General features: G+C 42.8%; 4 protein-coding genes across 4 annotated transcripts; 1 reads left to right on the top strand and 3 right to left on the bottom strand.

Annotated features, from left to right (window-relative positions):
* Nucleotides 1–1,262: 1,262 nt before the first annotated feature.
* Nucleotides 1,263–4,331, bottom strand: LOC118405411 (glycoprotein-N-acetylgalactosamine 3-beta-galactosyltransferase 1-like). Its single transcript, XM_035804910.1, has 4 exons — nt 4,094–4,331; nt 2,754–3,308; nt 2,111–2,283; nt 1,263–1,428 (listed from the first exon to the last, which is right to left on the bottom strand). The coding sequence occupies exons 1-4, from the start codon at nt 4,329–4,331 to the stop codon at nt 1,276–1,278; spliced, it is 1,119 nt and encodes a 372-aa protein (XP_035660803.1). The 3' UTR covers nt 1,263–1,275.
* A 2,417-nt stretch (nt 4,332–6,748) lies between these two features.
* On the bottom strand, nt 6,749–8,746 carry LOC118405410 (mucin-3A-like). Its single transcript, XM_035804909.1, has one exon. It carries the CDS (start codon nt 8,744–8,746, stop codon nt 6,749–6,751), a length of 1,998 nt encoding a protein of 665 aa, XP_035660802.1.
* A 3,099-nt stretch (nt 8,747–11,845) lies between these two features.
* On the bottom strand, nt 11,846–15,489 carry LOC118405409 (mucin-5AC-like). The gene has a single exon (XM_035804908.1). The coding sequence runs from the start codon at nt 15,487–15,489 to the stop codon at nt 11,920–11,922; it is 3,570 nt and encodes a 1,189-aa protein (XP_035660801.1). The 3' UTR covers nt 11,846–11,919.
* An 867-nt stretch (nt 15,490–16,356) lies between these two features.
* LOC118405408 lies at nt 16,357–17,121 on the top strand. The gene has a single exon (XM_035804907.1). It carries the CDS (start codon nt 16,357–16,359, stop codon nt 17,119–17,121), a length of 765 nt encoding a protein of 254 aa, XP_035660800.1.
* The last annotated feature ends 283 nt before the right edge of the window (nt 17,122–17,404 follow it).

Genomic DNA, 17,404 nt, shown 5'->3' with positions numbered 1-17,404 from the left:
GATTGTGCTCTAAAGTAGGGCTTTTGATTCTGAATTAATGTAACAGGTGCCCTGACTTCAATCATTTCCAAGCAAACCCGTATGTTTTCACAAAAAAATTCAAAATAAAATTGCCCTCATTGCGACTATTTTTACGTTCCTATACATCTGAAGTAACGTTACATCTTCAGCTGTCATCCATCAAAGAAGTCGATCTAACCAAATTTGAGTGTAGTTGTTGTTGCTGTTGTGTGTGTGTGTGTGTGTGTGTGTTTGCGCGCGCGCGCGTGTGTGTATGTGTGTGTGTGTGTGTGTGTGTGTGTGTGTGTGTACCATCTATCTCAAATTGACAACGCTTAGTTGACTTGGTTACGGTCAAAAAAGCCTATAGACACCGCAAATATTAGATACACACTCCACTACAGCTGAGGAGACAGGTGTGAGGGCGTAGACGTGGTCTATTGTCTTACAGTATGTCTTAGGAAACCGAGCGTATACTCTAAGTGTTAGAGTACATCTACGACAGTGTCTTCCAACAGTACACAGGCATGTAAAATGCGGATAGATTGTGTTTATTTATATGGTGTTTAACACACCAGGAAAAATTACCGTAGTATGTCAGCTTTAGTCAAACACACCCGCTCATGCCCAGTAATACTGGCCTGTACTTACGTTTAACAACATGAACTATATTTGCGTTAGACTAGGGCCTTCACCTAGTTAACAACACTGTTACTGGTAAAGTAGGTTGACAAAACATTTCGTCCGTATTATTGCACGGGACAAAAACGACTAGCCCACTTGTACATGTCAAGAAATTCGCAAAATGTCGCTGTACGTAACGTTTAGTTTATTTATGGTGCTCAGGCAAGTGTGTGTGTGGTGGCTTTGGCACAATCTAAGTAGTAGAAAAAGCGCTCTTCAATTCACCATTGTAGTAGGCAACCAAATGCAAACCCAACCGAACGCGTGCGTACATACATTTTACCAAAGGACATAATCGTAAAGATGTTGCTATCGCCAACCCCTTCATCACACAAATATGTATCCCATGGAAAGGGAGAACGAATCTTAATTTCGCGTTTGGTCCAAACTCTCCAGGAGTTACCGTTGACGTTGCACAATATAAGTAGTGCAGAAGGCGCTGTTCAGTTTAGCATTGTAGGAGGCGACACACCCTAACACACATATAAGTACATTACCTAACATACAAATGTACCACCCGCTCATGATGATTAATATACATGTATGTCCAGATTAAGTGGCTGGGCCATGGATTGATTTTGCATTTTAATCTTACTGTCCGAGAGTTGCCCTTGACGTTGTGAGTGTGGAGTCGTCACACATGCCGTACGGGCGGAGGCGGTACACCAGGTAGTCCAGCGCGTACATCTGGTCCCAGGGCACGTAGTGGAAACTGATGGAGTAGTCCGAACAGCACGACAAGCCCTAGCGGAAAAGACAAACACTGCAGCTTGGACCATGGACAACGGCATACGATGATACGGGCACTTGAGCGTAATTTTTTGGCGACGCTCTCAGGGAGCGAGCCTTAGATAGTATAGTGTCGTGTGCAGTTTCGTTTCAACTGCAAGATCTCTTCAGGGCTTTTCACATCAGTGATTTCCAGCGTCATCCGATGATCTTTCAAAGATTTTCATGGTTTCCATGTTTTTCGGATGATCTCTCTATGATATTTCAATGAACAATGATTTATCGTCAATTACAGGTTACCCAACAGACCCCGACCTGTGAAATGGGACGTTGCTGTGCTGTTCAAATGTTGGGCACAACTTTTAAAGACTAAAAAACATAAGTGGAAAGTAATGCTTACCTTCACATGGTCTGGCATAACATACTATACGTGCTCTGTTCATTCTTTAATTAAATACTAAACACATTCATCTATATCACCCCCTCCACCTCTGTCCTCCCACTTGCTAAATAATGTTATCAAACTTCACAGTTACTTCTACTTTACCCGTAATTAACCTGATTTGTTTGGAGAAGAAGATGAAGAAAATGAGGAGGATAAGTAGCAAAACATCCCTTCTGTGAACTTTGAGCGAACTTCGTGAAGATAACCATAATTAGATCAAATCTAATCAGATACATACTGCAGTTTGTTTACCTTGGACACGTTATAGAAGCTGTATCTGTAGTACCACTCCGGAAACGCGCCTTGGAGATGGGCGCTGACGTCGAACGGGTGGAACCGCTCCCTCCCCTGGTGGTCACGTGAGTCCATGGCCCTCACACCGACGTTCTGCATACACTTCCCCAACTCAGCGTCCTCAGCGCCACCTGGTGGGTCAAGCAAACAGCGCAATAAGCGTGTTCATGGTTCCAACTGCACATGCGCAGTGAGATGCATTACGGGTAACATGTCAAAGGTGAAATTCCCCTAACACGTTAACAGTCTTTGTCTAAACCATACTTAATTCATGTTCATGTATGCTTCGTTTATATTTCAGGGGCCTTCAACTTTGACATTACCCTCAAAGCATGTTGCTGCGCATGTTCAGTTGAAATCATGAACATGCCTATTACTAACGTTAGAAAGTGGTTAACATGTAGGAAACCGAGGATTAGCATGAGGTTTTACAGTAAATTGTGACCTGAACTTGGGGTCTCCAAAGTCACATTGAAAGTTTAAAATCTGTTAATTGATAGGTAACGGTTACCGACATGTACATAAATTCAAATATTTCGAATAAAGATGATAAGCGCATCTGTTACCACTGTATACTAAGTAGATGAGTGAATTTTTGTACCTTGTCCCTCCTTACACTTTCCTGGAACGTTTAACCCTTGTACGACTCTGTTAACCCCCTCCCGGCTGATGACGTACCCCGCCCCTCCGCTCATGTACCCTTGCTTCACGATCGTCTTGAACCTGAAGCCGAAATACATCGCAGCATCCGGGGTATACTCGGACAACATGAAACGGAGGTTCTCCATGATGATGTAGGTGTCGTCATCAGCTTTCAAGAACCAATCAGCGTCCTGCAGGTAGTGCGCGTGTATGTGACGTAACGCGGCCTTTGCCTTTCCCCACAGGAAATCCCGACCCTCTCCCGTTTCTATGACGACGGTGGGCAGTCGGCTGTCAGGTTTTGTGCTGAAGAAGAGAAGTTTGTTGCACCTTTTCCCCCACGTGGCTTTGACGTGCCTTGCCTTGGAAACGTGGTTCTTTGGTGACGTCAGGATCCAGCACAGAACGCGAATCTTGCGCACCAGTTGTTGGGCCACGCCCACATGACGTATATTCGCATGGTGCCTTTCAATGATCCTTTTTTCCGCCTCCGTCCAATCACCTGTGGTACAAATAAATCACGTTCAGTTAATTGGCTGTCCGAATTTATGTCATCTTTTGTTGCCCCTCGTTATATCGATGATTTGTCATCTGGAAACGTTTCTTTCAACAAGGCCGCTATTGAAATAGGGTCAGCCACATTGTTCGTTGGTTAGCATAAATCAATATACATCATCTGTTTTTAACATTGTATATGTACAGCAACTCATCGACTGTATAAAATGTTCTTTACTATATGACATACATAACGGTTGAGGTGTTCTGATTCCATGTCTTCCAACAGGGACATTCCAAACGTTACTTCGCGTAATTGATCAGACTATTGAAGCGATAGATGTTTTAAAAGTCAAAAATCCTCGCTGTAACATCATCATATTAAATCACTTTACACAAACTCCATACTATGAAAGATAGACATAATAACGACCTTTGGCAGCAAATGATGTACCAGAGAATGTTGCAACTTTTATAAGATAACTGCCTTTTAATGTGGACAACGATCATCTTCAATTGTAAACAAGGTTAAGTATTTAATAATATTTCAATAGCATTGGACAATGAGATATTATGTAATTAGATATACCATATTTTACAAGTCCCGTCTGTCCTTAAATTTACAGCTGTTTTAAGAAGCTTCTAGTGAGAAGAAGTTAAAGTTACACATACTATTAAACATTAGTCATTGTAAATGTAGTAATATATTGCATTCTTATAACACTGTAAAATGTACTTCTCCTTTATCACCATGGCATTATCGTGCAATAATAGTCTTTCCCTACTCTATGTACAACAGCTTACCTTCCAAGCCCTCAGATTCCTTCTGCGAGCGTATAAACCGGTCCGATTTCACCCCTCTCTTCAGTTCGCGCCTTTCCTGAAAATCAGACGACACATAGACGGGCAGTCCGCCTGACGTACTCCTCTGAGTTGAGGCTCGGTACGAATTGTCCACATGTCCCGTAAGAACGGAGAGAAAATACCCGAACGTCACGCCGAGGGACAGGTACCACACCCGACGGAGCAGGTCCTTAGCCATCCCGATGAAACCCTCTCTACAGTACGCTAGCCTCCACCAGGCCTTCTTACGGGGATGCGGGGATTGTAGAATTCGGCAACAAAATCGGGAAATTGGCCAGGGGAGTCAGTCCCCACTGGAGACGGCCGACCAACTCCTCTGGTAGCAGAACTCCCCTGGCAAATTATTAGCCAGCGTAGTCAGTCTGGTAGAGACTAACAGTACGCTATTGGACTACAATGGTAAACGGTTACAATGCGGTTGTCTACTCAAATTTACAAGAAAGACGGACAACCAAACCGCAGACTACAATTACCGTCACACAATGGCAAGATGTTCAATAATACTGATCGCGTGAGTTGTGTGCGTATGGATATTGATGTCTTTATTAAAACAGCTAATTTACGATACCATGGTTAAATAATAACCTTCATGTCAAGTTCATTGAGAAGCGACATCAAAGTGTTAAAAATCCTAATATCTACTTCAGCTCAGAATAATTATAATTACACTAATAAGAAGAAGAACGTAAATAACGGTGCAATGATTAGAATGGAGCCAAGAGCATACCTAGACATGTTTCGATATTCTAGAGACAAATGCAATGATCGAAAGCGTGACAAAGCCAGCTGTTGTTATAAGCGTTATATTGTCATAAGGTATTGTACAGCTAAGTAATATGTATCGGTAACAGGCTGCCGGCACGTCAATCAAAATGATAAATCAGACAGATGGCCAATCAAGACCAGGGGCTCGTCAGGAGAATCGGAAGATTGATGTTATCTGTCATATTGTATCTACTTAGACAATTATTGGTCTTAGATAAAGACACAATGTGCAGATATTGGTGGAGATTATTGGGGGAGGCATATTAGAAAGTGTGTTATACTGTGTATGTCGCAGTAAGTGGATTGCCCTTCTGAATTTGCCCTGATTCTGAATTCTGTTTCGAAGCTTTTGTGACATAATGAAACAAACAGTGTCAGTGACAAGTTGAAAAAAAAACTCGTATAAGCCCGTGCAATATTATCTAGAGCTTCTCGTGTGTTAATTGGGCATCATTAATCATACAAGTAAGGCCATTGATTACTTTTTGTTGTCATCCCCCGGTGAACGTGACAAGCATGTAGAATAAGTATAACTGCAAAACCACACACAAACTCACAGACAGACCAAACACAATACTTTCCTGTAATTAGTAACCTCTTCCATGACTTGGACTGTCTGATTAATAACTAGTTCTGAAACCTCTAAGTTGCCTTTACTTCCCCATACTTCCTGTCGCTACTGAACGTAACAAACGTCCAACCTTTGTGTTGATGTTCCCGCTCACTTCCTGTCACACTACTGACAGTGCATTCAAAAATGTATGTAATACATAAAGGCAAAGCACAATGCAAAGAAGTATAGGTTTGCAGTATGCCATTCTCTGAATGCTGGCTCACGTTATAGCTATGTCAGCGATGAAACGTCGATCGCCATAGGAACATGATTTTCATTCTGAACGAACTATGCTCAGGTTGGCAACTTGATGGAGTTATTCATCGCTATTTTGTCCGGTAAAGGCGTAACATATTTTCTCATTCAAAATATGACTATATTCATTTGAATTTTGAAGGGTTAACCAGTGCCAGTCATAAATAATTTACAGTTCTATGATCAGTACCTTATTGCCATTGTCAGACATTGTGTTGAGCACTACATTGAGATCAAAGGCTTAACAGAAGACACATAGAAAAGCATTATTTTCTTGTCACTGAAATTACAACTCACATTTGTGCAAAACCTTTACATTTTCGTCGAACAAAGAGCATTGAGTCTCCGAGGCATATATGCGGTGTCACAAAGCGTGTGAACGCCATGATTTAATTGACAAACACTTAATCATTGTAATGCATATATTTAGGTCTTCATGTGGATTGGGAACGAGTCTTCAGCGCGGCAAAAATACTGACTTCGTGAAGGAAAAATCATAGCAATTTCAGTCTGGAAGTTATGCTTTTATATTTCAAAATTATTTACAGAATTGTTGTAGCGATCTGCAGAAATTCAAGATTATGCCGTACGTTTAGAAACTCGGTGGTGCTGAAGCGCCATCCACGACGGTACTGCAGCTTTGGAATTGTCGATGGGTCCATCTATAGACCGGAAACAAGATGGAGACCGGAAGGTGTCAGAATCCCAAAATGGCGGCACCCGTCGATGCCTACGACCTTAGAATAGTTTTCCATGTCGTAAACCTGGCATAATCTGTTAAGTTGGAGACAATTTAGCTTTTAATCTAACTTTTAATCCCCCTTTGGAATAATGAAGACCTTTATTGTACATGTATACCCACTGGGCTAAGTATAGGTCGCAACAAAAGAATAGTTGACAGATTCTTGAAATACATACAGTGTCAACCAAACAAGAATCATAACCTCTATAGAAATTGAGTTCTACTGGCTTTCCGGTTGAGTCTCTTCTGTGATACCAGTTCCTGGCGTAGATGGCATTAGTTGCTGGGTTTCGTTAGAAGGGGACAATGCACTGTTATCCATTGGGATGACTACAGCATGACTCTCCCTGCGGTCGGGCGTGCCCGGTAGCGTCGGAGTCATGAATGTAAAATCCCCTCTGGGACAGGGCGTTCGCATACGATATCTGTCTCCCTCTGGAGACGATTCGCCTACCTGCTGACCGCCATCACTGACCAACTGCTCTTTTCTAAAATATTCGCGGAACATCTCAGACCATGCAGTGGGGGTAATCGCTTGAGATTCTGTGTCGGTAGATCCCATTGGTCGAACGCTTGCCTTTTTCCATTTGACGTATAGAAAGAAACCAATAACAACAGCCAATGTTATGATTCCCAGTGTGATACCTACTGTTGCGTCAGTGCTAATCACAGCGTCTTGAGATGCCTTAGAAGCGCCTGAGTTGCCGTTTGCATTAATCATGCTTGAGACATTGGTGACAGAAATAGACGAATGTGTTCCTATCGAATTTTGTTCTGTCGATGTCTTTGCTGTGCTTTTTATCTCGGTAGAAATCGAAGTCAAAGACCCTCTGTCGTCGACAGTGGTTCCAGCTGAAGTAAGCGTTGTAGACCCTTCATCCGTTGTAACTGCTACAAGTGTTGTTTGTGTCACACTAGATGGTGTCGTAGGCTGTGCTGTACTTGTAATTTTTGTTTCTTCGGTGTTTGGTTGAGTCCTTTCGTCACTAGTTCTGGCTGATGTATTGGAGAGTGTGCTTTGATAGGTCGTTAGTTGACTTGTCGCGTCAGTTGTTATACCTAAGATAGTAGTAGGCTGGGTTGTGGTTGGCTGGGCTGTGGTTGTAACAGCTATGCTGGTTGTAACAAATGGCGTTGTTTCATGAGCCGTGTTTTCGTCGGTCGGACTAGACAGGGTAATTTGCTGGGTTGTAATTTGGGCTGTAGTTGTCTCATCTAACGTGGTTGGCTGAGTTGTGATTTGGCTGGTACTGTCAATTGTACTGGCCAGGGTTGTTGGCGAGGACGCTGTTACAGTTGTCTGGGCTGTACTAGAAGGAGCTGTAGGTTGTGTTGAACCTTGGCCTGTAGTCTCTGTTGCTAGATGGGATGTAGTTGGTTGAGATGTTGTGTCACTTGTACTCGCCGTTATACTAAAGAGTGTATGCCGGAGGGTTGTGACATCTGTACTAGAGGGCGTTGTAGGTTCTGTTGTATCTTGACCTGTAGTCTCCGTTGCTAGATAGGACGTAGTTGGTTGAACAGGTGTAGTTGGTTGAGATGTAGTGTCACTTTTTATACTGGAGAAAGTTGCAACTTGAGCTGTCGCGTCAGAGGTGCTTGTATCCGCTGAAACAATTTCTGTCGCATACTCTGTGCTTGGAATGGATGGTGTCACATCAACCGTTGTCATAGGAACGGATGACGTCATGTCAGTAGTTGGACCTGTGGTGTGGTCATCTGTTGGAATCTGGTGAGAGGGTACTGTGGTAGAGGTTACCTCAGTGCCCACTTCTGAGGTAGCAATGTATACTGCTGTAGAGCCGAGACCAGTGGTAGAAAACAATGGAGTGGACGCTTCAGTTTCTGTAACTTCTGTTGATATAACCGATATTTCTGTTGTTTCGGTAGGGGTGGATGCCTGGGTTGTAGGAGGTGGTACCGAAGAAATGTATGTCGAATAGTCTGTGACCACTTCTGTTATCTGCACTATTGTTGTGTCATCAGCTACATCTGCGGTTGTCGAAGCCTCCTGAGTAGTTTGAATGGTGGTCTCGTCAAACATTAATGTTTGAATAGTAGGAAGCGCGGTGGAAGTCTCGTAGGTAGTAGCGCCATTGTCAACAGTTGTTTCACTAGTACTTAGTGATGTTATGATCTCAGTCGTATAGCCAAGCGTGGAAGCAAATGTTGTAGGGTCCATGGTTGTCTGCGTTGTTGCTGTTTCTGTAGTCGTCATACTTCTGTGTGTAGTCGTCGGTACGGCAGTAGTCGGTTGCGGAGTTGTGGTTATGACGTAGTTATTACATAAGTCGGTCGTGCAGCAATCGTACGTATCTGGAGACAAAATAAGAGACGCAATATGGCATGACTGTAATCGGTAAGGAAGTATAACCGACGACAAGTTTCCGAACTTTTTCCGAACTCTTGTACAGAAAAACGACATTCAAGCAGTTATATAAATAACTGAATGCGGTTCATACCTGTAAGAGATGCAGACGACGCACAATCTGCTGCAGTTATACAGGCTCGCTTGACCAGTGTGATAGAGGTAGTTGACAGGAACAAGTACTGGAAAAATCACATGCGCTTCAGACCAAATGTATTGAAATGCCGTAACGTATTGAAGCCAACATATCACAACAAAGCTATAATGTAGGTATTGTAGTCAGTATCATACTGTAGATGCCTTTTGCTGATTTTGTGATGACCAGTATTATGAAAAAGGTAAGAAATGAGTAATTATGTTGACAAGCACATTAGCACCCGTGAAATATTAGTTAAACCAGGCCCAGTTAAACAAGGTCTTTGGTCACAATCATACAGTATTTCTAACCCTGATGATGGTGGCTTAAAGACATCGAAACCATATATATGAGTACTACCCTATTTGTGCTTAAAAGAACTGTCTGTCACCTTCCTCAGGCCTATACTGATTGGTTCTACTTCACACTGCACTGCAACTACAGCTATCGCTGCAGTATTACAACTGCAGTTCCAAACACAAAATATTGTAATATATAGTATTACATAGATGGTATCAAGCAACAATACAAAGAGACTAAACAATTGTAGGCTATTTCTTAGGAATGGAGGGAGGGGTGACTGAATCTATATTCCTCCTCTTCGTGGATGTAATCCTGACACTAAAAGCATACCTGGCAAGTGTCCTGATCGCCCGAACACGTTTCGGTGGCCGTCGGTGTCATGCAGTCGTCGAACCCGCTATTACCCTTCAACCCTTGACAAGAGTAACAGTTGAGTCCGTCACTGAACTCTATAAAAGATACAATTGATGATCAACGTTAACATTTGTGTAATATGAATGCCACAGGGTTGGCATAGATACCAAGTGAGAGAAAAACAGCATAGCACATCAAGCGATTTTCAATGTAAATTTAATAAATCCTAGCCTTGTTTGCGATTGTTTCTGTTACAGCCTGCTTGAAAATTCTACGACCTAAAATATGACAACCTAAAATATGACAACATATGACTGCGCAGTAAGTTTGAAAGAAAAACGTTGACAGAAAATACACATACAGTTACAACTTTCCCCTAACAAGAGAGTTGAGTCTTTCCCGATACACGCACCATTGTCTCTAGAATGCCCTGAGTTCGCGATCGTACGGCCATCTAAATTGGCCATTTCGAAATAGTACCAGTGTTTTAAACTATAACGGATCATGGAGAGGCTTGACCCCCCCCCCCCCCCCCAAAAAAAGTTCTTACCTAGAAATGTACAAACCACAAAACATAATATGACGAGTGCTTGCATGCTGACTGGATACGTTATAAGCGACATCTGAAAATCAGAGAATAGAAAAAATGTATGTATTTTATGGATAATTTTGTATGAAAACGTATAAAGCAGTGAGCGGTTGTAAAATGCACAAACGCAATGTAAAGCAGACCTTTAATTGCGACGGTAACCTAACAAATCCACGAGTAGATACAAGAGTTACGTACATGTAGCATTTGAAGAATGCCATTCGGTTAGCTACTGAACAACGCAAGTTACATGTAGATAGGCAGGATTTTAATGTATTACCACCTTAGGTTACGACAGTATAGCGTTTATCATCATCATCATCATAACGTATGATTAGGTGCAATCACTATAAACGTACCTTGTGTTATGATGCGAGTGCTTTAGCTGTGAAAACGGACCGTAATGAAAAATGCGCCAACACAACGTTTCCAGTATGTTATTACTGACTGTTTGGTTGTCTGGGGCTCGAGCGCTATGGAAAAGACCACTGACGTGCCTAGGATTAAGCCCCACCTCTAGTGTTGCCTCGCTAGCGACTTTACATCCGTAGAAACGGATTTGGGCATATTTACCGTTTGTTTAAGATAGCATCATGGTGTGAGCCTGGTTTTATACAGTTGTATTTCGGGGCTTCTGATCCAACTGATACATAAGCTGGCATCTTAATGGACCTCGCCATATTACGCAAATGAATTGCGCCAACGTGGCAAAAACATCACATACATTATGATATCTAAATGGACAGGGAAGTTTAAAATGACTAAACACATGGGTACCATATAACACATTCTTTATTTTTGTTTTCTTTCACATCTTCTTCTTGACTTTGGAAGCATTCGCTCACTAGCGCTAGCATCCGTTTTCTGACTTTTTTCTTGACAATTTATGGCATATATTTGTTTTTTTTGTTTATTGTTTATTTGCATATACAAAATACAAAAAGCATAATATCACAAAGGATAGTATACAAACGATAAGAACAAAGCATGCAGGCGGAACCAAAATCCTGAAAGATTTATCATGGGTTTCCCCTTACTCCAGTTAAACATTTTGATGTTAGTATATATGATAATTATAATACATATGCAAATACGTTACATGTGAAGGTAAGATAAAACGAAAAAAGAAAAGCAAATCAATATCGATAACATAAAAAAACTAACGAAAATCCAAAGAATACCAACTAATTAACAAGTGAAATAATACACAATCAGGTAACAAAACAAAATATAGCAGAAAAATAAATCAAATTTGTCAAAAATGGAGTAAACAAGCAAACGCAAACAATCGTCAAGTAGATATAAAATGGGCTTGAGAATAACATCAGCTTTAGCGCTTTTAAATGTTGGAATTGGTCGACAGTTTTTAATGAAGTTTATTCCAGATCTAAGGCACCGCATGATTCGCATTGTAGGAAACTGACGTTGATTTGATCTTGTTTGGTCTTAAATCATTGTTTTGTCTTGTGTTATAACTTTATATATCAGAGTTGAACTGAAAAGGGTCGTGAGGATAAGTAGTAAGACTGGAACACCCATATGCTCAGTTTGTAGCTTCTTTGTGTGACTGCAAACTTTTTCTGGAAACGGACGAAATGATGCGCGCGCAGATGTCATCCATATAATCAACTAAGAGTGGCCTTACGGTAAAGGGCGTCCGTAGTTAACATGCGTGTTACTCAAAATGCCATTGGTGTAAATCTTTGTCTGTTGTCCGATCAAATCTTTTAATAGCTGCAGCTTTTCTGCCTGGGATGGAAGAGGTGTTAGTGTTCGTGTCAGAAGTGACTTTTCCGCCGGGTCAGCCATGACAACTCTGGAATAGTCGGGTTGTTTATTCTGTGAAACCCCCTGATGTTGATGTGTGTACTGTAAGGGATCTTCTCCGGATAGAGATGGCAGTACGTCCTGGTTTTCATTGATATCTACAACATGACTCTCAGGCGGTCTTGGAAGCGAAGTCACCTCTTCATTCTCTTCACCTGCTGGTGCATGGATATGGTTTTCGTTAGAAGACAACGGAACGCTGTTGTCCTCTTCCGGAATGTCTACAGCATGACTCTGCGACTGCTCAGGCATTCCTGGAAGCAATACATCTTCTCCTTCACCAATCGGCGTACTTGTAAGATATCTGTCGCTCTCGGGGACAGAGGGTGGTTCAAACACCTGGCTAACACCAATGGCTGACTGCCCCCCGTTGATGTCGCCTCTAACGTGCTCATTAGGCATCTCAGACCATGCGGTAGGGATGATCATCTCCACAGGATCAGCGTCTGGAGAATCCATCGTCGTCGGTTGAACACTCGCCTTTTTCGAAACGATGTAAGCTAATAAACCCAGTAAAATTGCAAAGGCGCAAACACCAAGCATAACCCATCCCACTGTTTCTATTACCGCGTCATGGGAGGATTTTAAAGGGCTTGGGTTGCCGGTAGTGTTGATTAGGCTTGACGCGTTGATTATCGAGATAGACGAAGATTGGTCCGGCAATGTCTGCGTGTTTCTCATATAGACAGTGTGGGAGGTTGGAGACGACGTTTCCAAATTATTCAATGTAGCCATATTTTTCGTTGCTGACGTTTCGTATGATGTTGTCATCAATGTTATCAAAGTTTCGTCAGAACTAAGTTCATGTGATGTGGAGTCAACCATTGTAGAAGTCTGGCTTGAGGTCATTGACAGGGAAGGCTCAGGTTTTGTCTCAGAGATTGTGATGTCAGTTGCACCCGATGTTGTGTCTTTGCTGAGAAGGGTATTTGTGCTTTGACGTGTCAAGTCATTTGTGGTAGTGCAGGTAGTTGGTTGGGTTGTAGTTTGGATGGTTGTAGTTGGTGTTGTTGTATCTGATGCGGCTGGCTGAGTTGTGCTTTGGCTTATAGTGTCAGTTGTACTGACGAGAGCTACTGGCGTTGGTGTCGATATAGCCGTATTTGCAGCTGTACTAAAGGGAGTAGTTTGCTGAGTTGTAACTACAGCAGCTCTCTGCGTTGTACCTTGACCTGTAATCTCTGTTGTGATAAGGGGTAAGTTAGTTGGTTGGGATGTGATGTCCCTTTTATTTGATTGTGTACTCAAGAATGGACTTGGGTCAAATGTGCTTTGACTTGTCAAGGAGGTAGTTGACTGGGTAGAAGTTGGGGCGGCTGTAGTTGGTGTTGTTGCATCTGATGTGGTTGCCTGAGTTGTGCTTTGGCTTGTAGCGTCAGTTGTACTGGCGAGAGCTGCTGGCGACGACGTTGTATCTGATTGTGTTGTACCTTGACCTGTAGTCTCTGTTGTTAGAAGGAGTTTAGTTGCTTGAGATGTCATGTCCCTTCTATTTGCCAAAGTACTGAGGAGTGTACTTGGGTCAAATGTGTTTTGACCTGTCACGTGAGCTGTAATAGACCTAGTAGTTGGCTGGGTTTTGCTTTTGGCAATTGTGCCGGTTATAGTCGTCAGTGTTGTTGGCTGAGCTGTGTCTTGAATTTCATCTTTGGTTGTAGCTCTCGGAGTAGCATTTGGTTGAGTTGTACCTTGAGAAGTTGATGCTGTGGTGGTGTAGAGTGTCGCCGGTTGCGTTGTTATTTGACTTATAGTTTCAGTTGCTGCAAGTGTTGCTGATGATTGAGAAGCAGTGTCACTTGTTGTCACCAGTCTACTCAAAAGTGTGCTAAGATATGAAGTCCTTTGGCTGGTATTTTGACCTGTACTCTCTGTTGTTTGGTGGAAAGTGGTCGTGTTCTCACCTGTACTCGTAGGTGTACTGTCCATTGTACAAGAGGGAGTGGTTGGCTGGGTTGTGCTTGTGACAGTTGTGCCGGTTTTAGCAGTGAGCGTTGTTCCATCTTCGGTTGTAGCTCTCATAGTATCATTTGGTTGAGGTGTGCCTTCAGAGGTTGGTTGTGTTGTGGTTGTGTAGGGTGTCGCCGGTTGCGCTGTACTTTGACTTGTTTGCTGCAGCTGCTTTGTGATTGTTGCTGTCAACATCTCTGCAGTAGATACTGTAGTCTCAAGACTTGACAACGCTGTTCTAGGTAATGTCGCAGATGTAGATGCAGTTGTGCCGTCCGACATCACTGATATCTCTTCCGTTGTCTGAAGAGTACTCAATGATTGGGTAACAGATGTAGGCGCTGGCGACATGCTGGTAGCAGGAGTAGTAAGTAAGTAATCTAACATGGTAGATGAAGGTAGCCTGGTTTCCGTAAGTGTGGTCTCTCCAGCAGGAGTCGAGTAACTTGAGAACACTGTCACTGGTTCCGTAGCCAAGTTTTCCGTGCCTAAGCTCGATGTCGGGGCGTCATTTGCCGTAGCGCTTGTGCTATATAATGTTCCAGTTGAATCTATAGTATGGACTCCTGATGATTCCTCTGTTGTTATACTTAAATCCTCTGTTGTGAATACAGGGACCGTAGAAAAGCCGAGAGATGATGTTGCAGTATTGGTTGTGCTTTGCGCTGTCTCAGTTACTGCTTTGGTATACGTATCTGCCGTGGTTCGGCTGGCGGTACTTGCAGTAGTGGCGTCTTCGTCTGTTTGAATCTGGTGAGAGGGTTCCGTTGTAGATGGTTCTACAGCCGAATCTGAGGTGGTACTGCCAACTGATGTTGACACCAGGCCAGTGGTGGTAAAGTGTAGAGTGGAAGTTTCAGTTTCTGAGGCAGAAACGATCAGGTCTGTAGCTTTAGCTGAGGTGGTCGGTGTGTTCTCTGTAGTCCCGGTACCTACGAATGCTTTGGTTGTATATGGTGACACTGACGAAATGTAGGACGGGGCATTCGTCTGCACTATCGTTGTGTCCTCCACAATAGACGAAGCTTCGTGAGTACTTTGAATGGTGCTCCCGCCAAATGATGACGTTTGGACCGCAGGAAGGGTGGGAAAAGTTTTAAAGGTCGAAGCCACAGTGTTCACTTCCGATGAAGCGGCGTCAACAGTTGTGCTTGGTGATTTTGCAGTCTCAGTTGTATAGCCAAGCTCCGATTCTTTAAAAGTAGACGAAGCTACGTCAGTGCTCTGAATGGGTGTCCCGTCAAATGTTGACGTTTGAACTGTAGGAAGGGCGGTGAAAGTCGAACCGCCAGTGTGCACTACCGATGATGTTGTGGGCATCTCTGATATTCTGTCCGTTGTTTGAGGGCTATGCGAGTTCTCAGTTGTAAATTCAAACGCTGAAGTAGTTAAGTGACGCACGGTCGTCTGCGCTGTAGACGGCTCTGTAGACGCCATACTTCTGTGTGTAGTCGTCATACTTTCGTGTGTTGTCGTCACAGGTTTTTGCGTAGTCGTCGACACGGACGCAGTCGATTGCAGAGTTGTGGTTGTAATCTGGCCATTACACAGATCAGTCGTACAGCAGTCGTACGTATCTAGACATAGACGAGGCAAAACAACAATTTAGAAGAAAAAAATATAAACAATTATTTTCTGTGCCTGTCAACACCAGCAAAGGCATGTGAGGGCATATAGGGTCCCGTTTCCATTCATGACACTGAAATACTTTTGTTTCACCAAAGATGTCTGCCAGTGTGCAATATTGGTCCAAACTCGATATATTTGATACGTAAAATAGACGTGGAAAACTTACGTCACGAAACGAAAATGGCGGCTGCTTCTATCTAAGCTCATCATCCTCCAGCCAACTTTGTCAATTTTTTATGTTCAAAACTTGCCATCCAGCATCCATTACTTCAAAATCTGTAAGAAGGCGTTCTTCTGAAGTCAATGGTACAGAACATTTGACGGAACACCCACCGTACTGGAAAAAATTGACGAGACTGAAGCCAAGCGTTTCCCGGGAGACACCATAGCTACCCCACAAAAGGACGCCACGTCTAGCCGTCTTGCGATCGTCTCAACCGCAGCGGGCTCCTTTTGGGAGCCCCCGCCGGTAGGTTTCCTTCCCGTTTCTAAGGATCTCTTATACTGACACCATATCGCTGTTCTATTCTATTTTTATTGAACACAGTTGGTTGCCGGGCTTTCTGATTGTCTTTTTCAGAGCGCCCCCCACCCACTCACACGCAATTACGCAGCCGCCCAGGTGTGCAGACATACAATTACATTACCGGAGAAGATACCTAAGATTCCATCAAGATGCCTCCTAAAAAGAATAATACCAATCCTGATGAAGAATTTGTGAGTGTCACTTTCATGAAGGAACTGTTAGACCAACAGAAACTATACTACAAGGACCTTTTAGACAGACAAGAACAGAACTTTCGATCTTTCGTGCAAATGATTAATGACTCTACTAACCAAAGAATGGACAACCTAGTGCGAGAAATGCAGGATTTGAAATCCAGCTTACAGTTTTCCCAAGATGAACTGAAAGACCTGAAGGCCGACAAGGATAGCAATCTGAAGAAGATAAAACAGTTAGAACAGGATATTGCATCTCGCAACGACGATGTGTCCACAGGTCTCACTGAAAAACTAGACTACATCGAAAACCAATCAAGACGAAATAATCTGATCTTTGATGGCATCAAAGAAGAGAAAGGGGAAACATGGGAGCAAGCTGAGATGAAAGTTAAAGACGTGATCAAGAAGAAGCTGCACATAAACCCAGTCAACATTGAGATTGAGAGGGCACACAGAAATGGAAAGCCAGGAGAGAGGCCACGTCCAATCGTCGCAAAGTTCCTCCGCTATAAGGACAAACAAACCATCCTCGGGAAAGCCAAAATGCTGAAAGGGACTTCAATCTATGTGAACGAAGACTTCTCTGATAGAGTTAGAAGGAAGAGAAGGGAGCTCCAGCCAGCTTTACGTGCAGCTAGAGAGAGAGGACAGTTAGCATACATCAGATTTGACAAATTAGTCATCTCAGACCGCACACGCGAGTATGCTGGCATTTGAAAAACTTAGGACAAGAACAGAATGTACATATTGCAACGTATAGGGTCATTTCAGACAGTATCAGAACTGAACTTTCTTTGTTTTAATCTGCTAGGTAAGTTTTTGTTTGTGTGTAATTGTCTCAAACCATGGATTCTGATACTAGTGCCAGTGCTATTCAACGTCAGACTATTATCATCATTAGTTTTAGGTATTATTTTTACAATGTACTTGTGTTATTTTGCCTACACAATGGTTAACTCATACCTACCAGGTCAAAGAGAGAATAGGGGAAGGAAAAAAT

Source organism: Branchiostoma floridae, chromosome 18 (assembly GCF_000003815.2).
Source record: "Branchiostoma floridae strain S238N-H82 chromosome 18, Bfl_VNyyK, whole genome shotgun sequence".
Lineage (NCBI taxonomy): Eukaryota > Metazoa > Chordata > Leptocardii > Amphioxiformes > Branchiostomatidae > Branchiostoma > Branchiostoma floridae.
The sequence above is the reverse complement of the archived record's forward strand: the minus strand, read 5'-3'. Positions and strand labels throughout refer to the sequence as shown.

Coding starts and splice junctions, on each gene's coding strand:
- LOC118405409 (XM_035804908.1), bottom strand. CDS start 15,489: ATGGCGTCTACAGAGCCGTCTACAGCGCAGACGACCGTGCGTCACTTA.
- LOC118405411 (XM_035804910.1), bottom strand. CDS start 4,331: ATGGCTAAGGACCTGCTCCGTCGGGTGTGGTACCTGTCCCTCGGCGTG. Junction 2,284..2,753: donor AAAGTGTAAGGAGGGACAAG/GTACAAAAATTC, acceptor TTGACCCACCAG/GTGGCGCTGAGGACGCTGAG. Junction 1,429..2,110: donor GCTTCTATAACGTGTCCAAG/GTAAACAAACTG, acceptor CTTTTCCGCTAG/GGCTTGTCGTGCTGTTCGGA.
- LOC118405410 (XM_035804909.1), bottom strand. CDS start 8,746: ATGACGACTACAGAAACAGCAACAACGCAGACAACCATGGACCCTACA.
- LOC118405408 (XM_035804907.1), top strand. CDS start 16,357: ATGCCTCCTAAAAAGAATAATACCAATCCTGATGAAGAATTTGTGAGT.